Raw genomic sequence first — 27,947 nt, forward strand, 5'->3', positions numbered from 1 at the left:
ATTGCTCCTTGAAGTTATCAGCTCGTGGTCGCTTGGCACGCTGATGTGCTTTCTGTTCTCTTATACGGAGGCGAATCGTGGACTATTGCGGAATCTATGTGTAAGAAAATTCAAGCATTTGAGATACCCACATATCTCAACAGGAGAATATTAAAGGAATCGTGGAGAGGTAGATATACCATCATGAAAGCCACGACCTCTCTGTTAAGAGTGTATGACTAAAGAATAAGAATTCGTTATTAAATAAAGACTTGACATATAATGCGACAATACGAAATTAATGTTGGCAATAAATTATGAGTCAATCAATCAAACTTTTCAAGGCAACTTTGGGGAAATGGATTTAGAAGAAAGAAAGAAAAATATTTTATTCAGTGCAATGTAAAAATACAATATAAACAACAAACGAAAAAAAAAGAGCAAATTAAATGTACGTATAATTAAACTTAATTTACCATAATTAAAAAATAAACATAAAATAAACATTTTTACATCCAATAATGCACTGAAATGGCTCCACTCAGCTTTAATGTATGTCCTAGGTGAACATACAGCTGGTTTTCAGTGGCACCAAAAATATATATATATAAAAGGGGGGGAGAGAGAGGGCACTATTTAAAATATTAATGATAATAATTAAAACAATTTAAATATTTAATAATAAATAAAAAAAATAAAAACAAAATAATTTAAACATTATAGCAGAGTGAGATAGTCCAGAGTCGCAGACTAAGTAAAGTGAGTCGGCTACAAACAAAGCGATTACAAAATGAGACAAAAAATTGCACGGAATCGGCGAAAGTATAAAAAAACATTGCAATTGGTATCCTTTTCGCAAGACTGTTAAAGTATATTAACATTATCTACCACAAAATGGTCAAAAATAGGAATACATCCTATCGATTGCAAAACGAGACAAAAAATCGCGCTGAATCGGTGAAAGTATAAAAAAAACTATTCAAATTGGAATCCTTTTCTCAAAACTGTTAAAAGTATGTAACATTACCTGCCACAAAATTGTATTACAATGTATAAACACAAATTGACGGTCAAACCTAAACTGTGTTTATTTTTTAATTCTATTCCTTTGTCGTGAGAGAGTGTTTGACGATCGGGGTGAGTCATCTGCGCAGGCGCAGGTTGGATACAGGGTGATTTTTTTAAAATTCCTACGCATGTTTAAATAAAGTTAAAACGTAATATATTAATATTATTATAGGTAAGAAATACGTTTATAATTTAATATATATATTTTTAAATATCATTACACATATAAAAATCAAAATTTCAAATATAATCAATATCTTAATATTACTATAAATGCCAAAGTTTGTGAGTATGAATGGATGGATGTTCGTTACTCTTTTACGCAAAAACTACTGAACACAATTTGATTAAACTTTACAGTATTATAGCTTCAGAATAACACATAGACTATAATTTAAAAAGATATGTAATTTGGGCGAAATTTACGCGGGTCTGCTAGTCTGTAATGAAACAGATGAAATCGCGCGAAATACTCAGTATCTATATATGTAATATTACAATTAATAGTATTCTATTCACACACATTAGTTTATTAATAACTAGCTATGTCCTCGGTTTCATCCATATGAAATTTATAGCCAAATTATTATTCTGATGTATAAGCTTACTGTAAAGTTTCATCAAAATCCGTCCAGTAGTTTTGCGGGAAAGAAACAAACATCTATCCATCTTCATATTGATTTTCACAAACTTTAACGTTTATAATATTAGTACATATAATTAGCCATAAGGTGTTATATATTATACTCTGGCGCCATCTATATGTCACAACAAATCTATTTACTTACGTAGTTTACAGTTTCATAATGTTTCCCACTGAGAATCAATTAGGAACGTTTCTATTTTTCAATTTAACCATTACTGTCGCCGTTGGTCGAGTCTTTACGACGTGTCTCCAAACAACAATACCGTCGGTCGACACAGAGTTATAGTCGCGTCTAGACAATGTTAGCATGCTGATATTGAGCTGAAAGTTAGGTTTAAACCATATATAAGTTTCAATAAAAACTTACCTGTACTAATGCATCTTATTTTTAAATTTCATAGTCCTTTTTCTATTTAGGGGAACTTAATACACTTATTGTATGTTAGTCCTTCGTAACAATTGTTTTAATTTACAAATTTAGGTTTATTACAATTTACAATTGTAAAAATGGAAAAAGGTAAGAGAAAATATTAATGTAATAATTACTAGTTACATTAAAAAAAGTGTAATATCAATGTTGACCTAAAAATGAGTAAGATTTTTATTAGTTAAAAAACAATTTCAAATAATTGTAAAAATTTCAGAGTTTATAATTATTCATAATGGCAAGATCTCATTGTTAATCTTTCTTTTCTCGGTGATTACGCTTCCGCTAACTTCCGACGATCGCGGGTTCTATTCCTCGCACGATGCAAATATTTTTATGTATGATTGTTTTTATTGGTCCAGCTGTTGTCTATATTTATATTTTATTTATATGTATATTCACAAAAAAATATATTTAAATATTTCTATAAGTACTCATAACACAAGCTCTGCTTAGTTTGGGATTGTATGACGTTGCGTATATTGTCCAGGATTATTATTATTATTGCTGGATTAAGTTAACTAAACAAAATATTATACACTAACTGTGCCTCGCAGTTTCAGCCGCATTAAATTTCAATACAAAATATAGCCTATGTGATACATAATCTATATTACTGTAAAGTTTCATCAAAATCCGTTCAGTACTTTTTGCGTGTAAGAGTAACAAACATCTATACTTACAAACTTTCGCATATATAATATTATTAAGATTCAACATAGGCAACTTCTACAAAAATTGTAACCTATTAAAATAACAAATTAAAAAATTATCACGCCGTATAATATCTGATGCAACAGATAACGTTCGTACACACAGGCGTTTTTTTTTTAAAGTGGTGCCTCGCCGTACCACTGTTCTACTTCTGCAGTGAGTCATCGCAGAACCACCGGACTGCGACGGCTATCGGAGTCGCCGTCTGTTGAGAATTTATTGCCTCATTTATATAGTATTGATTGTATTCGCTTAGTACAATCTGCCGAGCAGCCAAACTGGTTGGTAGGAATATTGATAAAAAATATGACGTGTATAAAAGACAGTAAGGTCCTAAATTATTAAACAATTTAATTTTGAGTGTTTAATATATAATATATATGAAGGAGAATTATATATAAGCTTATTTCAGGTTTATCGTATATTTTTGGTATTAATGAAACACCAATGACTGACTCTTAAATTATAAAACATATAGTGTCATATCAAAAAACTTAATCTAAATAGGTCTGGCAACACTTATTTTAAGCTTAATAGAACAAAAATGTTATTTTAATCTGTCTGTTTTTCTGCATACTGTTTTTCAATCATCGTCTTATGGTATATTAGTGAAGTTTTAATATTAAGTATGTACAATGCTTTTTAATATATATACATAATGTCTAACGTCAGCGAAATCGATACAGCCTGTTAGTCTTCGATCTAATTTCCATTTATTATGACTGAAAATATTTTCATAAGCTTTAATTGTCTTTCTCAATTAAAAGCTGTACATTCTTCCTTAATTGCCTCTTGTAAACTTATACCGTTCTATATTGTTCAACCTAATACTTATAAATATAAAATATGCTTTTATATTTTCATTGGTTTTTTTAATTTTGATTTTGTAAGCTATATATTAGCTAAATCTAAAATAGTTTCGATAATTATTTAAACAGTTGATAGATCTTACTATCATGTAGATCTTATACAATTAGGAAAAATTAAAACTTTAAAAACACTATCATATAATAATATAATGAAAAAATATAATATAATATAATATTTTAACTAGATTAAAATATGATAACTTTTATCGTTACTGTTCTTTGAACTAAAACTATCATATGTTATATAATAGTTAATATTCCAAAATAATTATAAATCATAACATTATTTTTTAAACCGCATAGCAGCAGGTCGTTTCTATGTATTTTTAATCTTCCGCACTGTTGACCAAACTTGAGACGATGTCTTCAAACACTTTTTTATCTATTTGACACCGAAAATATTTAACTCCTAAACGATTCAAATTATAATTAGGATCTTTTGAATCGTGAACATCGACCATATTACTTTTACTGTCAGTGAAACGATATTTTTACTAGTTTACTCTCTATTAAAACGCACAAAGGAATAAATGAATATTTTGGAGATGTATCAAATTGGACGGGACCCAGTATTGCTCCTTGGTTGACCCCACAATGTTAATACTCGTCCAATGACCATTATTAATCTTTAAATGTCTTCTTTTGTAACTAGATGATTGCCATAAGAACTTGGCTCGCTTTTTCCATATTTATTAACTATAACTATTGAAATGGTTCAGAATGACTTTTGAAATGCGTGTGGTTTTGACAATGACGAATTAGCTTTAATTATAGCGCTTGATAATGTAATAGATGGAGACATTGTTGATTTGTTTTCATTTACTGCAGCTGCAGGATCTTTAGATTTTGGTAAACAATAAACAATTTAACCCTTATTCTGTTCAAATGGTAATGTTACATATTTGAGAAGAGAATGGTTAAATAGAGTAGTTTTATTGGATGCATCTGATAATCTGTTATTTTTATTAATAATGTTTTCTAATAATTTTGCAGTAATTTTGGAAATATCAAGGGATATTAGCATCGCATAGCATTAATAAGACCGACGATCTGGTCAAGATCGCTGGAAGGCATTGGATGCGAGCAGCGCAGGACCGATCGTCGTAGAGATCTTTGGGGGAGGCCTATGTCCAGCAGGGGACGTTTTCCGGGCTGTGATGATGATGATGATGATGATTAGCATCGCAAGTATATATGTGCCTTAATTACTACATTATTTTTAAGCACGGTTACCACCATAAAGTCGAGATTATTTTGGTCTATTGTATTTAAGTTATATAAAAAAAATGACAAAATATTTGCGAGTAAATTATAATATGTAAATAGCAATATATATATAACTATGTAATAAATCATAATCAACTTACTTGACGTTTAATATAGATAGCAAGTACTTTGTGCTGGCATTTTTGTAATACGAAAGTGTATTATATATTTTCGTTATCCTACTGACAAACTTTTAATACCAAAGGAAAAAGTCTGAACTATTAAAAAAAGTTTCAGTTTACTTTGATGAAATTAGAAATTAAACTCACTAAGTCCTTTCCTCTAACTATATTCAAAATACTCATATATATATATATATATATATACGCAATAGCGTTTCAAATTTTCCTATTAAACAAACTGTCGGTGGCTACTTTCATTAGTGCTTCAGAACTGTAAATTTAATCAGCCATTGAAACTTCACAGAACTGTACCGGGCGGTAGTGTTGATTGCTTCTGAGTTCGACTGTACTGCTATCGTTCTATCTATTGGTTTGCAAATGTGTTTAGTTTTGTCTCCCGCTACATTTCCATTGGGTTATAGGTATAGACATTTCAATACCGTAGTATTGAGATGTCTTCAGAATAACTGTATAAAATAAAAATAATAATTTATATGTGAAGAATGGTACATAAAATAATATGTTATCTATACATCTATACATATAAATAAAAGTGGAGTGTCTGTTTGTAATATTGAAATAACCGTCTTTTACTACATGCATATGAATATAAATACGGTACTTACACCAAAATAACATTTTTTGTCTGTCTGTCTGTCGGTCTGTTTGTTCCGGCTAATCTTTGAAATGGCTGGACCGATTTTGACGAGACTTTTTTTGGCAGGTAATTGATGTAATAAGGAGTAACTTAGGCTACTTTTATTTTAGGAAACTAAAGTTAAATTCCACGCAGACGAAGTCGCGGGAACATAAACTATTAATATAAAAGATTGGCAATGTTTTGTTATTAAAAGTTAACATTGCATTTGTTGTATTCCAAACGGATGCATTACATTTCAAACAGACGCTTCAATTCTATTTATATGTATAGATGAAACATGAAACAACTCACTCAGACATGTGTGTTTCAAAGTCCACCAAAAATAATTAACTAATTTGTGAATATTTCAAACAATTAGTCAAATTTGAAACCTTATTATGGAATAATTAAACTTTGTGCATTGTATCACGTTTTTGACAATTAACAAAGCGGTTGGGCTCGCTCTAAATTAATATTATATTCCGTAAATGTTTCATCGTTCGTGTAAAATGGAAGTACTTTTATTAAATTATGGCAATTATTGTTAAAATAGAATGAGTTTTACATTTTAAACAAAATATTTTTTTATTTTATGAAATGAATGAAAAAGCGATTTTTATATCACGAAGGTGGCAATCATGCATACGGCCCATCTGATATCGTTACCGTAGCCTAGACAACTGGATTTATCTCACATATAAAATTCTCGTATCAGTTACCATATTCCTAATATAAATTTTATACACATATTCAATAGGTTTGAGAATCGGCTACTATGTTTCATACCAGTAAGTGATAAGAATTGTCCATCCCTAACACTTTTTTTTTAATATTTTGAACAAAATTTTTTTTAAGATATACTTTATTTATAATATGGCATTAAAAAATACATAAAACCTTTCTATCGCCAACCTATTTTTTAATAGCGATTTTAATTTATATGATAAAAAACGTTTTCAGGATCAGCCAGTTATATATAATATTAGATATACATACTTACTTACATAGTTTTTACAACAATTATACTAATATAATTTTGATAAATTTTGATTATTATTTTCTTTTATATTAATATTAATAAATCTATTAATAAAATGATTATACGGGGCCTGGACAAAAACGATTTACTGATTTACTAGAAATTTAATCAGTTAAGTCAATTTGAATTGTAAACGCTTAATATAATAAAAGCACGGACTCTATATCTGTGAAAAATTAATAAAAAAAAATACTAAGAAAGCATTTTTTTTGTTATTATAACCGTATAACCATTTTATGGCTAGTTCGTCCGTAGTAGCTGCCTAAAAACCTTTAATAAATTCATATCTATATACGCTACATGAGTTCATTCACGCCATATTGTAGTTTAACTTTCAAATCAAACATATCATACCGTACAAACACACAAAGTGCTCTTCAGAACAAAATGATGTCAATATTTGGTCAAATGATACGTGGGACATATGTGTCTTTTTATATTCTCTACTATCCTCCACACTAAATGTGTACACATACTAATATTCAAAATACTAGAGCGTGTATCTCTATCTATTAGATTTTCAGAACTTAACTGCATTTTATTGAAACTAGCTACTCGATCGAGTGTACATGTATTATATATATAAACCTTCCTCTTGAATCACTCTATCTACTAAAAAATACAGCTTCAAAATCCGTTGCGTAGTTTTAAAGATTTAAGCATACATAGGGACGGACAGACAGCGACAGCGACTTTGTTTTATACTGTATAATAATGATTATATTTATAATTATTTTATTTATTATATTCATTATTTATTTATACAAAATTTATTCTTCTACTGTTTTGTATTCAAATTTAGACATGTCAATTGTTGCATTACAATGTCGACTGTGTACAATTCTGACTACCCTATCAGGGATAACAGCCGTGAAGGTGCATTAATAAGAACCAAGATACGCTCAAATTAACTGCAAGTCTGAACTTGACCCGGCCCCTATAATTGTATATGCAGTGTAAGAATTCATAATGTGTATTATTACAATATGAATTCTTACATTGCACAATGTAATGAAAACTGTGAAATTAGTAGTAGTGTAAGATTTATATAATTGTATATGCATATTGATAAATCTATCCAAATAAAGATGGGTGACATATGTTGTCAATTCACCCGGCCGGCCAGCGGTGGTTCTGGGCCAGACGGATAAGGTCTGCCTCGGTGTCACTGTTAGGCAAATTGTAACATCTCGGCTGGAGTTGTACAAAAATGGAAATTAAATAAATATTATAATATTAAAGTAAATTAAAAAAGGCACGGACGAATATGTCTGTGGAAAAATGTATTTAAATATAAAAAAAAAAGAACTTGACCCGGCAAATGTAAAATTATAAAAAAAACAAAGCATGTATATAATAATATATCAGGACAATTGACACGACACCATCTAGTCTCAAGTTAAGAAGAGTTTGTGTTATAGTTACTAGACTACTAATATAAATGTATGGTTAGATTGTTTTGGAAATACATACATAACATACATAGACAATAACCAAATCGTTACAAACAAACAAACTCATTAATACAAATGTGGAGAAGAATGAAATCCGCAACATACCAGAAAGGTAGAGGGAGAGAGAGGATTGTTATATGTAATATTATATTATCTGTGGTATTAGGGAATAATGATTTCATTCCTAATAATGTCTCAACCTGTTTAATTTCTGGTGAAACCCGCGACCATCGGATGTGAGGCGTGTTGTGTAAACCGCTGGATCACCGAGGACTTCAAATAATAATGTTAAATAAAATTAAATCAAAAACAAATTTAATTTATTCATGTAGGACATTAGCCGCTTATGAACGTTAATTTATTAATATTTGTCCATACCGTCCAGTTCAGTATACAGATTCAATTGAGAGGAACTGGCAAGTTGTCAACTGAATTTCTTTTTTTTTTAAAGCTAGTATTTTCATTGTATTGTATTGTGTCTATGTCTGATGTTGTTAATTGTTAATCTTAATCATAATTGTTAATCTTAGGATTAAATAACAATCCCGTGCATGAACAACTATTGTTATGCACTAATTTTAGTATCTCTAACAATTTCACTAAATTGTGTTCAAATCCACTGAAAAAAAATATTTATAAATTTTCATCTATACAAATAAAATTTTAGTGTCTGTTTGTAATTTAAAATTAATATATTTTGACTAAATGCGTATGAAAGTATAAAATGTACTTACATAAAATTTTGTGTCTGTCCGTTTGTACGTTTCTGCTAATCTCAGATGGCTGGATCGATAACAGTATTTAGAAGAAAGTATAATTAAACAGGTGTAAAGCAACAAATTGAAAACTTTATGGTATGAGTCATATTTCCATAGCCTAGTTTTATACAGTTACATAAGCATACATTACAAGAACACTACAAGACGCTACATCGAATTCCTGTCAGTGAATCACCACTTCCTAAGCAACAAAGAAAACATAGTCACGCCATACAGAAATCTGATGTAATTTCACATTTATTTAGCTGTTCTACTTTTATGCTTAAAGTGGAAAATAAATTTTCACTCAACTATGTTTAGTATGGTAATGTTTTTTAAAATAAGAACGGTAGCTATTTTAGATGTTTTTGCCTAGCAAAGTTTTTATATGCTTAGGCAGAGAACAATAGAAAAAAATGGTTTGTTTAGTTGATTATGCTTGTAGGGACTGGTCAGTTCTGATCTCTGACTGATTTATTTTGTTGCTCAAGAAACTATTTATTTACGAGTACATCACATTTGCTGTTTAGCATTTTGTCATCATCATAGTCATCATCTCAGCCCGGACGACGTTCACTGCTGAACAAAGCCCTCCACCTTCACCAAAGATTGTTTGTATTGTTGGCATTTTGTATTCACACAAAATTATATTGCTGTTTGTCTTCAATATCATTTGTCTATAGTCTTACTGAATTAATTGTGGTCGAATTTAGACAACAGGCCGACCAGTGGTATGAATGAATGAATATGATATGCCCCGCCAGCGTAAACCGTCAGCGCAGGCACCATACCATTATCATCCATAAAAAAAATCTCCTTTGGAAAGTATACACTCTATCCTGAGGAGATAAATCGTCACCCTTAAGAATATCCTTTAATTCTTGTCTTTGAAAGGTTTAGACAACGACATTTGAAAAAGAGCAAGCACAATAGATCCTTTATTGTGCTGGATGCACGAAACAGGTCTTAGCATCTGACAACAGCCCAAAAACCGCTATAATAAGCATAATTATTTATATTCTAAGTGATTTCTAAAACAGAACGACTTTAGAATTAGTGTAGTGTAGTGTAGGTTGGACTCCATTTTCCGCAATTGGCCTCTCATTCGGGCCATTGTGCGTGTAGAGCCAGGCTACTAACGTAGCCAGCCAAGCTCCTCCCAGAAGCGCAGAAGTCTCCTGGTGTCTTCGCAGGCTTCTCGGAGCGACCTCACCGTTCCGAGGATCTGATTTCGTTGTGTGGTCACTGCTTCGCACTCCAGGATTACGTGAGCGGCCGTTTCCTCGGCTACAAAGCAGCCCCGGCATAGGGGACTGTCTGTAGCACCTATTGTGTACAAATGTCTGTTTAAGGGACAGTGGCCCGTCATTGTCCCTATCATTGTTTTTATGTTATGCCTGTCCAGATTTATTAGGCGTTTTGTCATTCTTTGATTTGTCCTAGGAATTGCCACTTTAGTGCCGGCTGTTTAGAATTAATAATTAGTGATATGTACAAATAAACAACAATATTAGTAAGTGAAAGAGATCAATAAGTGAATTAATAATAACCAATACCTTGCCATAATCAATAACTAAACTATGATTCATCGCTAAACACCATTGGTTTAGAGTCACTTCATTAATTTGGACATCGTGACTCACAGACAGACAAGGCTGTAAAAGACACACATGACACATATTATGACATTGAATAGTAATACATAAATCTTTTTTATATAATTACAATGTCAAATAAGCTGACTGCCCTGATGGTAAGTGGTAAATATATACATATGGACTCTGATCTCCGTATGCAGAACAGAGTTCGTATGTATATATTTGGGCCGTTATACGTTGAGACTAGTAAAGGAGCCAGCCAAGCTCCTCCCTGAAGCTCACAAGCCTCCTAGTATCCTGGCAGGCCTTACAGATCGACCTCATGGTGAGTGATAACCTATATAAATGATCAAAATCTGGAAAAATAAAAGTGTATATATTTATTTATTTATTTAGGTATCGGATTATATAACGGATTTTGAAACTGTTTTTTAATAGATAGAGTGATTGTAGAGGCAGGTTTATATATATAATACATGTAGATCCGAGTGATGCCGGTGCGAGTAGCTAGTCTAAAATAAATGTCCAATTTGCTCATTTATTGCCTAATGGTATTCTCGATCGGCTAACCATTGGGTAAAAACAGAAAGCGGTTGAAGGGTAGTAGTGGGTAAAGGCTTACTATTGGTATTTACCTCACTTAGGTAAATGTGTTACACACTTCAACTTAAAAATGTAACAATAAAATTATTTAAAAGAGCAACACGTAAGTTTCTTGCTCATTCTTCTTGTTACGAAACAGCTTTCCGAATGAGCGGTAGATTGAAAAAAAATGTGATGACTATTCTAAAGTGCTTTAATGTAAGTTTATTTGAATAAATGATTTCTATTCTATTCTATTTATCTGAAGAAATACCATACAATGTTGAATGTCTGGTAGGCTTTCACGCTGAGAGTATCATTGCTATTGCTTTCTTATAGGCGTTAAGGGTATTTACAAAATAGCCAGTTGCCCACCCTTGTTTTGTTACTTTTGTATATGTTAATATATATTTAGCTTATGTCAATTTAGACCAGAGGTTCCCAAACTTTTTTGGACGTAGACCCCTTGCCATACTTTTTGGTTTTGGGTAGACACCCCATTCTCACCTGCTATTGATTTTTTTGTAAATTTCTAACTGTAGTTATGTTTAAAAACATAAAGTAAAAACAACAAGATGATAGCTATCGTAGACCCCTTACAGTTTACAGCCCCTGGGGGTCGATATAGACCACTTTGGGAATCACTGATCTAGACTATTGTAGCTTTCAAATATAATTTCTCAAATCGACACAGTAGTTCTAGACTTTTTTTTTTGTTATAAATATTCGGTGATTCTATTTATCTATATTTACATACATATAGATAAAAAAAATTAAGGTGGTTTTTAAAGAGAACCGCGTGGAGGTCAACCTCACATTGCACATTAGATACCATTACTGACCATAAACTGAGGAACAAGGTTTTCTTTGGTGTCGACCAAATTTAAACTCAGACATTCAAACAAACATTTTCTACCTCATATTACACGATCAATGTTCTGAAAAATTGTTCGGATTAATACCAGCTGCAGATTTTCACCACCGTACCACCCGCCAGAAACTAAAATACCATCCTGATCATGGCTGTTCTTCACAGTGCGGTTTTTATAGAAACTTTTTGACACGCACAACCACGTTCATCATGGAGAATCAAATTCCAGCAATGGTATTTCCGATACGATATTGAAACCTTCAAGAAAAGAGCTTATTCCTTCTTAAAAGGCCGGCAACGGACTTGCAATTCCCCTGCTGTTGCGGGTACTCATGAGCGGCAGTAATCACTTACCATCAGGTGAGTCGCAAGTGAGTTTGTCTACTGTGCTACGTACTAGCCATTCCCCAAGTATTGCGGGTGCTCATGTGCGATGGTAATCACATACCATCAGGTGAGACGCAAGTGTGCTGTAAAAAAAATCTATAAGTCTGGACTTACGTAATCAAGTACGCAAGTATATAATTTTGAAATCCTTTATTCATCGCATAACAAATAATAGAATATAAACTATTGCATATTGTCTTTGTTATTATAACCATAAGTGCAACTTTATCAAAAAGACCTTGCAGTAAATATCTAGTTGCATACGCATAATACTGTATTGTGCTCGCCAATTTGAATACATTAGCGTAATTGATACGCAAATGAGTTTGTTACGAAACGTTGTTGTCTTTGCGTAGATTACGCGCATTTGCCTACTGTTTTCATAACAATCATTATTGTTATATTTATTTAACTTCAAACGTCCATATATAATGCACTTATGGCGGACTTAACACCTTGCTACAGGCGGGAAGAAGATTGCTAGTAAAGTGGACACATAACCTCATTACTAGCAATGTACCATGTCAGGTTGACCTCCACGCGGTTCCCCCTGGAAACCATCGTGATAAATTTCCGGTGAATTTCTCACGACTGGCTAAATGACCTGACCTCCTGCTCATCTTATCATCCTCCACTGGTGCCCCGCCAGCGTAAACCGTTAGCGCAGGCGGGTGCACCATTCCATTATTATCCACGAAAAAAACAAGACCTTGAGTCATTGTGTACTAGGCAACCATGAGTGATACAGAGAAAGATTGTATATTCTTTTTTTATAAATCTTAATAAATTCTCTCTAACTGAGAGATTCTCAATGGAACTACACTGAATATTAGAACAAAAAATATAAGTACAAAAAAAGTAGACTTTAATATGTTACTAAAATAATAATAATATAATAGTCCTGGACAATTCACACAGCGACATCTAGTCTCAAGCTAAGCAGACCTATATTGTATGTATTTACAATAGAATATAATATATTTTATTGTAAATACATACATAATACACATAGAAAACACCCAGACCAATACAAACAATTATACTTATGAATAAGTATGAAACAAATGTTTGTATCGTGCGGGGAATCGAACCAGCGATCATCATCAAAAATATAGGCGATGGGTACAATCAGTTAGGTTACCAGATAGACCATTATTAGTTGAGCTATTCTCGCTACGTAATAAAAACATTAGTTTTGAGAATATTTTATGTATGAAAGGTAAACGTTTATAATAAATTCTGTAATGTCGGTACAATAGCATTACTAGCATCTTATATATTTATTCAAATAAACTTAATGTAAGCATTTTCAAATAGTTACAATTTTTTATTGTACCACTCATTCAGAACGAATTCTGTAATATCTATAACATGGCAATATAGCTATAATAGCAAATAAAATATAAGCATTTTCGAATAGTTATATTTCTTTATTCTGCCACTCATTCAGAACGCAACCTCATCACAAGAAGAATGAGCAAGAAATTCTTGTTTTGCCAAATCCAAAGATGACATCAAAGAGAGAAGACCGCAATGTTACCTACATTGCGTTCTTCTCTCTTTGATGTCATCTTCGGTTTAAATAGAGCAAATGTAAAGTAAGAATAGCAAATAGAATCGAAATAAGAATAGAAGATAAGGAAATGTAAAGAGTAAAAAGGCAAGGCGAAAATGTATACTGTGTACATAATACTGTACCTAGAGTAAGACAAAATAATTTACTGTTAATTTGAATGTATCCTGTAATGTACGTGTAAATAAAAAAGTAGGATCCCTGGAAATTGACATCCGGGCATCAGTATTATATAATAATAATAAAAATGTAGGTACTTTAGCAATAAAGAATGAGCAAGAAACTTGAGTGTCAGCTCTACTTGTTTTGCCAATGCCGAAGACCCTCTAAGTACCTTAGCAAGTACCAGTGATAAATCTAATTCGATGCTATCATCACACCATCGAAATTAAATCTCAGTGCAGCGAATAAGATTTAAAAGATAACAGCTCGCTTTTAAAAAGCTTTAAAACCATTTCAAAAGGTAATTACCAACCGCTTTATTCCTACTCAGGGACCGTAACGCGGCACTGATGTGCAAATATCAAACAAAATGATTACAATACACCTCTTTGGACATTTGAATTAAGAGCTATTCCTTATTATAAACTTTTGTTTAAATTGCATAGCGATTTATATCTTAATTCCCATGCAATAAAGTATTAAAATATAATACAGTTTTATTTACATAAATAAGTGGGTCAAGGTTAATTTTGGTAATTACATCGGCTTACGCCAGTGTCTTTGTAGTTGGATTATAAATATTTTATAAGTAATAAGGGTGGTACTCTCTGTATTTTTTTTTAATCTTTGGGCATTTATTTATTAATTGTTTTATTTTTCGCCATTAAAATATATACAACCCTAAATGTGCAACTTTTAACTATCAATCCTGATCTTCTAATAACGATAGTATATTTCTTATGCTATACGTACGTATAGTTGTTATGCTATATAAATATACCATAACAACGTGTGCTGAGTCAGCTGTAGTTTTTGTTCAAAACATATATAAATTTGTACATATTGGTATCAATATTCAATACCAATACTATATTCCAATGTTAACTGTACAGTATAAGCAAGATTCTTTTAAGCAGCAACTTTCCACGAACCTTGTCCGTCTCCATTTATAATTTACGAAGGGGGACAGGCAAAAGTAAGTAAATGAGTAATTTTCAAGGAAACGAGAATGTATTTTTGTACTGGGTACAATAATTTAAGGATTTACATGCCAATTTACGAGTTGATTAATATAAACGCTGTTGATGTAGGCGTTGGACAAAGCAGAGAAAGTGGATTGAGTCATGACATTGGTCATTATAATATCATTACCATCAATTACTTTAAAGTATCGATAGGGTATTAATTAAGAAGTCAATATGTATTACATCAACTACTAGCCACCTGTATTCGTCTTTTGTGCTATTTGGAGGAAATTGGGTGATGATCATTATGAGCTCTATTCTCCCCAATTTAAAATTGAATCTATTTTTGTAAATATGAACAAGCTCATTTGAATACGAGCTGAGTTTCTTGTTAGTTCTTTTTAGCTCGATAGCACTCCGAATCATAAGAGTCTGTAATAGACCTACATGAACAAAGATAAAAGAGATGGCGTATCGTCCCTCAAAGATATGAAGTACGATTAACAATGTTTTATTACTTTCTTTACGAAATTGATCATTGATGGCAAACAAGCTGACAGCCCAATTAATGGTAAGTGCTAACCATCGCCTATATACATATACATTATTACAGACATCACGTTATCATGATGTGACATCACTCATTCGTTGCCATTTTGGACGACTAGGATGTCATAGCATAGCATAGCATATCTCTGCCTATTTCACCCTTAATCTAAATACAGCTTTTGTTTCCGTCATTTGTTTGTCCAGGTCCAAAAGATCGGAGCATTATAATAATTAGCTCCTTACTAGTATATATATATTCATGTAATATGTAATAAAATCTAAACTTAGTTTCATCATCTAAACTAAGGATATTTTGACAAAAATTAAAAACGATATACTTGAGAGCTTTCAAGAAATTCGCCATGAAAGACATTACGATATTCAACATTATACAAATATCATTAGGGCTTATATCGAAAGAACTGTAGAGCAGCCATTTTGTCTTCAATTTGAATTGTAACAAAATAATGTTTTAAATTTCATCTTGAATGTATATTAGCTTAATAGGCGTAATTAATTCAACAGGTTCAGTCCTTGTTATATCCAATTCGAATGCAATGGATTCGAAATAAACTACAATTAAGGGTTTCTTGCATATTTAAAAATAAAATTCTTCAAAACAGATTTCATTTGTACTAATAATTAGAATAATAAAAAATACCACACGTAACGTCTTTGCGAATTTTTAAAACTGATAATTACCGTTCATTGCGTATAATTGCATGGAATAGCCTCTACAATGTCCACCGCACTGACGTCCAGATATATTTATGAGTCATATATACGAGTCTATTAAAGAATTAAACGTTTAATTGTAGTTTATAATGCTTTTAACTTCAATAAAAGATGCTCGTCCGTAGTTAACCCTTATAATTTCTTAATTGAATATTAAAAAGCGAATAAGGTGGTTTATGGATTTCACGTTTCATGCAATTTGATTAGGAGCTAATTAATTAGATTACAAAGAATATTCTATTGAATTAATTATCAGTACTTTTTATTTAGTAATAATCTTTAGAACAAGGTTTTCTGCAAGGTTTGTAACTACCCTCATTGCAGAGGTAACTGCGAACTTTTTTTGCCAAAGGACAATCCAGTCTACCGCATGGTCCATGAACATCTCTTTTATTAACAAATTGTCCATGTTGATACTTGCCTTTAATAGTTTCACCGTGAATAAACTGATGCTGACTACCTCTAAAATCCATTCGTTTTGGGCAATTTGTCCCTCCACAAGGTCCTTTTGGAAAGCCCATTGCGAGTATGGTTAGCTCACTTCTAGTAAATGGCGCTTCATACTCTTCATACATAACAGGTTCTTCTTCAGGTCTTATAGGTTCTCTAATTATATCTGGAGCGCCGAAAAAGTAAGCCACAGGTGGTACAGCCTCTATTGTAGTACCATCCCAATGTCTTACCACTTCAACATCTTTTAATTTCAAATCATCTGTCAAATATTTTCTACCAGGCAAACGTTCCATTTCAGGTAAAGCAACAAAATAGCTAATAACTCTATTGCCCAAACATGACAGTCTAATGTAAAATTCTATTTCTCCAGATGCTTTCAAATCTTCCTCGCACTGTAATGGTCGAGTTAATTCTACTGTGTTTGTAACCATTTCAGGTTTCTTTGTTTCTCTATATTCTGCTTGATCCATATTAACAGGATTCAAATCACCAGCTTTCTGAAGACAATCAAAGAACGACTCGTGCCACTCAACAACACAAAAACCTATACAGTTCATTTCTGAGTCCCTATTCCAAACTGTGATATAAATTGGTGTTTTTCTTAATACCTCCTCTAATTTCGAAGGTCTCGAAAGAAACATTACGGAATTACCAACTCCGAAATATGGAGGCTGTGGCAAAGGTTCTGAGGGAAGTACAATTTTTATTGGTTGGGCTTTTCCTTTCTTACCCTTTTTCGGTTTTGGAGGTTTACCTTTACCTTTTTTAGGAGGAGGTGGCGGTGGAGGTGGTGGTATGAAATTGTCATGAGCAACATAAAAATCAAACAGTGGTAAACAATTCATTTGCATTGTACAAGTTTGCATAAATTTCATTTCTTCTTCCGATGGCATTGGTGGTTCCTTGCCTTTTTTCCCTTTCTTGGGTTTCTTTGGTTTAGGTGGTTTTCCCTTCTTGCCTTTTTTTGCCGCTTCTGCTGCAGCTAACGCCTCAGCTTCTCTTTTTCTTTCTTCTGCTTCCATCCGAAGTTCATACTCATCTTTCTGAGGCGGTTCGATTTTCAAAATTATCTTTTTGACAAAAACTTCAATCATGAATATTTGCTCCATTATATAGGCTCTAGAAAAATAACATCAAAATACAAATATAGTGACTAATAGACACGATAATAATTTACGCAGTTATTATAATAATTTCAATGAGATGTCACGGAATTAAGAACCCTTTCGTATTGGAAATAGATTGAAAATATGTTGCAAAATTTGGACTGAAACAACAAAAACAATACAATTATATACTGACTATGTAACGTATGTAACTAGTTTTTGCCCGTGACTTCGTCTATATGACCGGGACCTTTAGTTTGGTCGGGATAAAACACCTCATACAAAACTATGAAACCGTTAAAAAGGAAACAAATAAACAATGTGTTTATTATAATTGTATAATATTAGCAAATATTTATATCGTCTGTATTAAGTATGATAATAATAATTATGTACAGTTGTAAAGCTATAATTTATATGAAGTTGACTGTACCTAATTTTTGTTGATTACTATTAATCTGAGATCAACAACCTACTCACCTCAAAATTACCTGTCATTATTGGAAAGTATTGATAATTAATTCCCAAAAAGCTACCATGAATGAAGTCATGTTGTTTGTATGTGGTAAGTACAACACTCTTAATTTGCATTCATTATGAATAAATACAAATATTTCTTTTTGTTTTGTATTATATAATAATTTGACGTTTTTAAACCATACTGAGTTATTCGGTGACATTTTGTATTAATTTTTTTAATGACAATTTTTCGTTACAGGTTGGTTTATAAAAAGTTTCTATGTTTATAGATTTTACGTTCTCTTTATAATAATACTAGTACTACCCGTGACTTCATCCGTATGTAATTTAACCCACTTTTTATTAAAATAAATTCTTCTTCTTCTTTGTCGGTTCCTCAAGACTGAGGGTCGTGACCACCAGGAATGCTCCTTCCAACCAATACTCTCCAGGCATTTCTATCCTGTGCTAAATGGACCGCCGACTGTATATTTAAAATAAATAGAAGTAGCCAAATCGGTCGAGTTTCAGATATTAGCAAGAACAAAAAGACAGACAGACGATACTTATTATAATTAATTTTTGACACAAACAGACTACTACGTACACTTTCTTTTTATGTAATTGCAATGACAAACAAAATGATAGTTCACCTTTTTTATAGCACAGGGGACAAACGAGCATGCGGCTCACCTGATGGTAAGCAGTAACAATCGGCTGTACACATGAACAGCACTGCTGACATCACGTTATCATTTCACCCGTGATACCATTCACACGTTACCATTAAAGATAGATAATAGAGAGAGAGAATAAGATATCGTGTCTCTAGAGTTGAGGTGGTCTAGTGGTTTCGCACACCGCTTTACTTCCGATGGTCGCGGGTTCGATTCCTCGCACGGCACAGACATTTGTATTCATGAGTATGATTATTTGTATTGGGCTGGTGTTTTGTATTTATATTATGCATCTATTTACTAGTACCCATAACACAACCTCTATTTGGGACTAGATGGCGCTGTGTGAATTGTCCAGGGGTATTATTATTAATAACTTATCGTGTAACTTAACTATATAGTCGCATACTACAACCGAAATCGATCTTAAAAAGAAAGCGGCTTCGCTAAAATAGGTGAGACTAAGGTGCCCACGCAGACGACTTTTTATAGTCTACCTCAAACATTCACTTTATAATCAGTTAGATATATAAATTAATATAAGTACCAGATTCGAACTTACAGTCTCTTCAGTAAGTCAGACTAGTAACCACTACGTCACAATACTCTCAATAACATATTTTTTTCTAAATAACATTATCCAGTTATAACTTTATAATGAGTTATAATTATTGCACAATAATAACCGCAGTTGCATTTTATGACTATCACACATACAAAATGTCAGCAACCTCAACAATATCGTGAAAATAAGGTTTTAGTATTTTAAAAATAAACACCGAAAACCAGTTGTAATAATACTTTAAAGCGTCACCTCTACAGATCAAAAGAAAAAAAAAAAGACTCGAGAGTTCATCTGCGGGGTCACGTTTACGCACGCGGGTAGCGTAGAGGGGCGCGGGGGGAGGTGGGGTGCGCCCGCGCAAGACAAGTCTGTTTGGTACCAGATATACTGATCTATGGAAGCGACATTTCTACCCATCTTCTAAAAGAAGGATATTCTCAATTTAACTGTACTTTTTGTTTGTCAGTCTACCCAACTTCTAAGAGAAGGAAATTTTCAATTTAACTGTACTTTTTGTTTGTTAGTCTACCCAACTTCTAAAAGAAGGAAATTCTCAATTTGACTATATATTCTGTCGGTCAGTTCTACCCAACTTACAAAAGACGGAAATTCTCAATTTAAATGTATTTTTTATCTATTAGTTCTACCCAGCTTCAAAAAAAAGAAAATGTATTTCTTGTCTGTCAGTTTTACTACACTTATAAAAGAAAGAAAATCTCAATTGTATTTTTTTGTCTATCAGTTCTACCTAACTTTCAAAAGAAGGAAATATCAATTTGGCTGTTATTTTTATTTGATTGTATTTTTATCTGTCAGAGTTCTGAGATCCAAGCAGACAAATTTATACCTAAACTAAATGATCCAACAAACGTTGCTTTGCCATATAAATGGAAGTACAGAGGTTAGTGGGAGAAAGGTGAAAATTTTAAAATGTCTGTATTTTTAATGATACATCATAAAAAAATCCCAAAAACACTTAGGGGTATAAAACGATGAGTTCGTCAGTCAGAGATTTTTTTATATTTTTATAGTGGCAAACAAGCATACGGCCCATCTGATGGTAAACGGTTACCGTAGCCTATGGACGCCTGTAACACCGTGGGCATCATGTACGACGAGAAACCTTAATGTACCGTTCTTGAAAAATTCCATGCTGTAATCTCGCAAGGAAACCATGGCATGTAGTTCATTACACAATCTAAGTGTATGATTTAATCTTATTATGTATTTAATATTTTGACTCTAATAAATTAATGCTGATTGGTAGTTAGTATTCACACCTTTCGACTTAAAAATGTAAAGTTACAACAATTACTTAAAAGAGCAACATGTTTGTATCGTGCTCGTTCCTCTTTTTTTTTATAATACAGAGGACAAACGAGCATGCGGCTCACCTGATGGTAAGTGATTACCGCCGCCCATGAGCACCCGCAACACCAGGGGAATTGCAAGTACGTTGTCGGCCTTTTAAAAAGGAATAAGCTCTTTTCTTGAAGGTTTCAATATCGTATTGGTTCGGAAATATCATTGCTGGAAGGAGATTCCACAATGTGGTTGTGCGGGGCAAAAAGTTTTCTAGAAAACCGCACTGTGAAACCGCCGTTCATCCAGATGATCAGGATGGTATTTCAGTTTCTGACGGGTGGTACGGTGGTGAAACTCAGCAGCTGGTACTTATACGAACAATTCCTCAGAACACTCCCCGTGATATATGCGGTAGAAAATGCAAAGAGATGCAATATCTCGCCGCAAAGCCAATGGGTCGAGTCTGTCACATAGACGTTGATTACCAATTCTTGTGATGAGACAACTTTCCGAATGAGTGGTAGATAAAAAAACACTGTGACTATTTAAAAGTAGTTAAATTAAGTAAGTAGTTATACTTCCAGCATAATACCAGCGTCGTTACACTCCGTCACGACATATTGTGAGCGGAGACCTATTTGGTACCAAAATAATCCAGATTGTAATTAAAAATTATTGTTATTGTTGTTATCAAATAAACGTGTTTTCTTTCTTTTCATTTCTTTTTATTCTAAGTTTATTTGAATCAATGATTTTCTATTCTGTTCCACTATTCCATTTTATAGGATATTAAAAATAAATATATTTTTTTGGTATATCTAGTAAATATTATATCTGTGGGCTTGTGCACGAGCATTAGTTCCGTCTCGCTCGCACCAATATCTAAATTTAGATTCGCGTTTATATAGCGTACGTCTCGCAGTATATTGGCACTACATGTTATATGCATTATTCAACAGCAAAAACTAGGTTTTAAATTAAAACCATTCAGTACCTACCTCGATTAGTAGGTACCTACCAACAACGTAGTAGAATATATTATGTACTAGCTGTGCCCGCGATTTTGCCCGCATGAAATTTATAGCCTACTAGCTCCTCGCCCCGGCTTCGCACGGACGTACATGTATTATATATATAAATATTCCTCTTGAATTATTTAAAAAAAAAAGCATCAAAATCCGTTGCGTAGTTTTAAAGATTTAAGCATACATAGGCACGGACAGCGACAGCGACTTTGTTTTATACTATGTACTGATATGTATTCTGATGTATAAGCTATATTACTGTAAAATTTCATCAAAGTCCGTTCAGTAGTTTTTGCAATAATGTGATAGAGTAACAAACATCCACCTTTTTGATAGTTTTTATGTTTTTTATATATATGGATGTTCTGTTATATACTATTTGTTTTTCTTATGCCATATTGTCTTTATATTTTTGCTAGCGAGCTGATGCAATAATGTAGCCAAATTTCATGTTGCGGAAACCTTTTTGATAGTTTTTATGTTTTTTATATATATTTGAATTTTATTTGACGTTCTGTTTTTATATACTATTTGTTTTTCTTATGCCATATTGTCTTTATATTTTTGCTAGCGAGCTGATGCCAGCTTAAAATAGTCCATTAGTTGCCCATCCTGTTGCGGATGGCAACCTTTTTGATAGTTTTTATGTTTTTTATATATATTTGAATTTTATTTGACGTTCTGTTTTTATATACTATTTGTTTTTCTTATGCCATATTGTCTTTATATTTTTGCTAGCGAGCTGATGCCAGCTATTTTACCTCACCTAAGAACGTGTCTCATTTTTTACCAGCCTTAATACAGTCCATCCTTCCTTTCGTAACATTGTGGTGCGGTTGCCCATCAGCTAAATTGGGGAGGATGTTGCGGATGGCAACCTTTTTGATAGTTTTTATGTTTTTTATATATATTTGAATTTTATTTGACGTTCTGTTTTTATATACTATTTGTTTTCTTATGCCATATTGTCTTTATATTTTTGCTAGCGAGCTGATGACAGCTATTTTACCTCACCTAAGAACGTGTCTCATTTTTTACCAGCCCTAATACAGTCCATCCTTCCTTCCGTAACAAGGCCCATACCTGTCCAATCCAGTGACTTGAAAACGTCTTCCAGCGCGTTAGAGAAGAGTTTGGGCAAAATCACGTCACCTTGTCTCACGCCTCTCTTTAGTTCGACCTTGGCTTCATAGTCATTTATTCGTAGTCATGGTTGCTGATTTGTACAGATTTTTCAGCAACGTGACATATCTGTAGTCTATTTGACAACGCTGGAGGGAATCGAACATAGCCCAATGGTCCACAGAGTCAAAAGCCTTCTCATAATCCACAAAACCAAGGTGTAGTGATCGGTTATTATATTATAATAACACTACGTCAGGACAATTCATACAGTTCCATTTAGTGCAAACTATTATTAATTAATTTACACGTAAACTATCTCGTTTGTAATATTAATAAGATTTATTTATTAACTACATTAACAGAATATACTCATAACTAATGAAAGTATGGATATTATGTTATCTGTGGTATGGGTAACACCACTAATATTTACTTCAGTATTTTTTTTAAACAACATGAGAATAACAATACTATTATATATTTTAAAACAAATAAATAAATAACCCTATACAATTAACACAGCGCCATCTAGTCCCGCGGTAAGCAGAGCTTGTATTATGGGGAGTAGATAACTGATATAAATACTATTAGATATGTTTTGTAAATACATACATAATATTATGTATATTTGTGGCACGATGCAAATATTAACATTCATGAGTATGATTGTTTGTATTGATCTGGATGTTTTCTATGTATTTTGCGATTTTAAGAATAATTTTATAATAATAACTAGCTGACCCCGCAAACGTTGCTTTGTCATATAAATTAAAATCGCTATTAAAAAATAGGGGTTGGTGATGGAATACGGGTATTTATTAAAAAAAAAATATTTCGAAAAATTAAAAAATAGTGTTAGGGGTGGACCACCCTTATCCCTTATCACTTAGGGGCATGAAAAAGATATAGTAGCCGATTCTCAGATCTACTGAATATGCGTATAAAATTTCATAAAAATCGGTCAAGCCGTTTCGGAGGAGTATGGTAACTAACATTGTGACACGAGAATTTTATATATAATAATAATAATAATAACTTTATTGTGCAAAAAAAACAAATACAAAAGGGACTTAACTACGGTTATATATCTATATTAATTCATATATATACAATAGTTCTATATATAAGATAGCTTTAGACAATTCACACAGCATCTTATCCCAAGTTAAGCAAAGTGATTTAGTCCCACGGTAAGCAGACCTTCTTTTATAGGTACTAGACAACTGATATAAATACATATAATAAATTCATTTTTGCAAATTCCCATATAACATACAGCAGTGTACCGGCTGTTCATTAAACCCTAAAATAATTTGTTTAAAAAAAAAACCGACTCCAAAAACTCATAAATAAAATGAGTCCAATCTGACATTACATTTATGAACAACATTAAAAAACAACCGAATTGAGAACCTCCTCCTCATTTTTCGGAGTCGGATCACAACTCTACTTATTTTCTACTGGAATTACTAAAATAGCCCTCTCTTTTTGAGTCTGTTCAAGGACCACAACTCTAGTTGTTTATTAAGACGAGAATAATAAAAGAAGCTGCGAGTCAAAATTTGTTCCCAGTTAGTAAATGAACTCGAAAAAAAAAGGTTATAAAATTTTCCGTTTGACCGTCGATCGATACAGCCGTACTACGAGAGGGGGGAGTTGTTAGTCCACAAAACCGGTAGCGAGTGCGCATCGTGCAGCTGCGCCGGCGCATTAATAAGGCCACGTTTATTATGAAGCTTAGATTTTGTTTTATTTTTATTGTATTATTGTTTCATCTTCATTTCAGCCAGTTTTTTAATTTAACTGACATATATAGCATGACAAAATGAATTTGTGACGCTTTTTTTTGGACTACTGTAATGTGTTGGCCGCAGTTGGCCTTTACAGCTTCACCGGACGGTAGGGGGCGAGTGCAGATGGCACTCCAAACCAGCGGAAGGACCAATACTTAACTAGTATTCTTTTAAGTTTCAGATAGAATTTACATTCATATTTGTTAACGTATTGAAGCACTTTGTTTCATTACATACGATAGTAATATTAATGATTTACTTTTTTTTTATCAAACTACTCTAATGCTGTTGGCCGCAGTAGGGGGCGAGTGCAGATGGCACTCCAAACCAGCGGATGTACTTATGAAGCGGCTGTAGGCCAACTCCCTCCTGACGGATACGACTTAAGTCTGAGAGCACCGCTAGGGGTTCGAACCTCGGTTCAGGCCGTCGTAATTTCGATCCCCGATTTGTGACACTTAAGTTGTTACCCACTAATATGTTGTCATTTCGGAGGACTTCTAGAAATTGAAATGCGTAATGCGAATTGCGTATTTAATTGAATTAGTGCTAATTGGTGGTTTGTATTCACTTAAACTTAAAAATGTAAAGTAATAATAAAATGATTTAAAAGAGCAACAGGCAAGTTTCTTGCTCGTTCTTCTTGTGATGAGACAGCTTTTCGAATGAGCGGTAGATTAAAAGAAATGTATTGACTATTCAAAAGTGCTTCACTGTAAGTTTATTTGAATAAATGATTTTCTATTCTATTCTATTCTGAAATTACTCTTACATTAAACTAAAACTGAGCTTTTAGAGCTTCACCGAACAATAGAGGGCGAGTGCTGATGGCACTCCAAACCCGCGAGAAGACTTATGGAGCAGCTGAATATAAGTGAGATAAACCTACAACTTTTATCTCACTTCAGTTCCCAAGCTCATACAATTACAAATTTTGAAAATTATTTAAGACCTGTATATGTTTGTAGCTTAAAAAAATATATTATTATTAGTTAACTTTGTGGAAAATCGAACATGGTAAATAAAATTTATAAAACATTTAGTCATCGGGTCATTTAGTCAAACATTAGACAACTTATATAATTACTTAAATATATATGTATACATATCCAGACTAATAAAAAAAATGTATACGTTAATACAATTGTTTGTATTGTATAAATATTGAATCCGCGACCATTGGAAAACATGTTAAACCGCTAAACCACAGAGGTTAATAACATATGATTCCATAATTACAAATACGAGCATAAAAGTGTTATTACGTCCCTACGCTACATTTCTATGTACTGATCGATTCCAGTTGTGGAAATCCCTGCATTTTTTCAAGAAATATTGTTTTAACTTTGTAGTTACATAATTATCAGTTTTGTATTGCACTTTATTATTACAACTCTAGTTAAATGCAATTAGAATGAATAAAGAAGTGGTTGTCAAATCGTTTACTGTAAAAAGGGTGGGGGTTAGTAGGGGTAGTTTGGTACATACATGGTTACACACAACAATAATTATTGTAAGTATTTAAGTGCCCTTAATAACTATATTATTTTAATTTGTGAAGAAGATATACTAATATCATATTTTTACTAACTCTCCACAATTATGCACTTTCAGCTTTGCGGATAAGCGGTTGTAGTTTTAAATATATATTTTAAAGCAATGACTAGGTAGTAGTAATATGAAAATATTATTTTAAAGGGGAATAGAATCTTGTACTTATTGTTTAGAAATGAGGACGTATTGTAAAGTGTTATACACAAATATTGAAAGTTGAAGTATTAAAATTTTTAATATATGGTATACATATTTATTATATAGTATAGAAATTATTTGATTATTGACTTAGAATAAATAGTGAAAGATTCTGATTTCTAATAAAAAAATAAGATGACAACACTTTTTTATTCACTGCACCACAAAAATACAAACTACAATATATTATATATACCTAACTATATTTAATGTTGGGCAAAGACAATTACATAAACTTGTAATATCTGTATATTTTATCTTTTAATCTTTAATTACTATTGTTATCTTTTTGATTAATATTTCAATTTAATTTTATGCTTAATTCGGTTTTAATTTTAATACATTTTTTATTAATTTCTTTTGGAATAATTAAGTATGATATCCAGATAGGTCGGTATTGTTTTTCTAATATTAAATTACATTATTAAAATATTTAATTACATTATTAATATTTGTTAAATATATTAAAAACAATTTAAATGTGCATGCTCAAAATGTAGCTGAATATAGAATTATGAATGAATTTCTAAGAACAATGTAACTTCATAATTATTCCAAATAATGAAATGTCAAAATAATATATATTACCAAAATTGAGTAATAATAAAATCATATGTAATAATAATAAATTGGAATCTAAATATATATAACTCGAATGTGACTGACGTAGTGATCTATCAACGCACAGCCCAAACCACTGGACGGATCGGGCTGAAATTTAGCATACAGGTAGATGATATGACGTAGGCATTCGCTAAGAAAGGATTTTGATTAATTCTATCCCCAAAGGCATAAAATAGGAGATAAAAGTTTGTATGAAACTTTGTCAATTTTATATTGATCGGGCTGAGACTTTGCATGCATAAAGCTACTATGACGTAGGCATCTCCTAAGAAAGGATTTTGATAAATTCCACCCCTAAGGGGATAAATTAACGCGAGCGAAGCCGCGGGCAAAAGCTAGTCAATTTATAATTTATAATTATAGGAAATAATCCGTGTTTGATGTCGAGCTTCTAGACTTCAGCGCTGAGGATATATTGTAGTAGATAGATAGATAGATCGTTCATTTGATTGTTACTAATCACACAATTACATATTCATTATAGATAATACATACATACATTGTTTAAAAGAGCAACACAGAAGCTTCTTTCTTATTCTTCTTGTGCTTTCTGAATAAGCGGTAGATTTAAAAAAAAATGTGACTATTCAAAAGTGCTTAAATTAAGTCTATTTAAATAAATGATTTTCTATTCTATTCTATTCTATTAGGGTTGAAAT

The 27,947-nt window shown here is 32.3% G+C and overlaps 1 protein-coding gene across 1 annotated transcript; it reads right to left on the reverse strand.

The window, feature by feature from the left end:
- Positions 1–16,056: 16,056 nt before the first annotated feature.
- Positions 16,057–18,630, reverse strand: LOC131842362 (uncharacterized). Its single transcript, XM_059190904.1, has 2 exons — positions 18,444–18,630; positions 16,057–17,976 (listed from the first exon to the last, which is right to left on the reverse strand). The coding sequence occupies exon 2, from the start codon at positions 17,964–17,966 to the stop codon at positions 16,671–16,673; it is 1,296 nt and encodes a 431-aa protein (XP_059046887.1). The 5' UTR covers positions 17,967–17,976; positions 18,444–18,630; the 3' UTR covers positions 16,057–16,670.
- Between the last annotated feature and the right edge of the window lie 9,317 nt (positions 18,631–27,947).

Source organism: Achroia grisella, unplaced genomic scaffold (assembly GCF_030625045.1).
Source record: "Achroia grisella isolate CSIRO2021 unplaced genomic scaffold, CSIRO_AGI_Agris_v1 utg2167, whole genome shotgun sequence".
Classification (NCBI taxonomy): Eukaryota; Metazoa; Arthropoda; class Insecta; order Lepidoptera; family Pyralidae; genus Achroia; species Achroia grisella.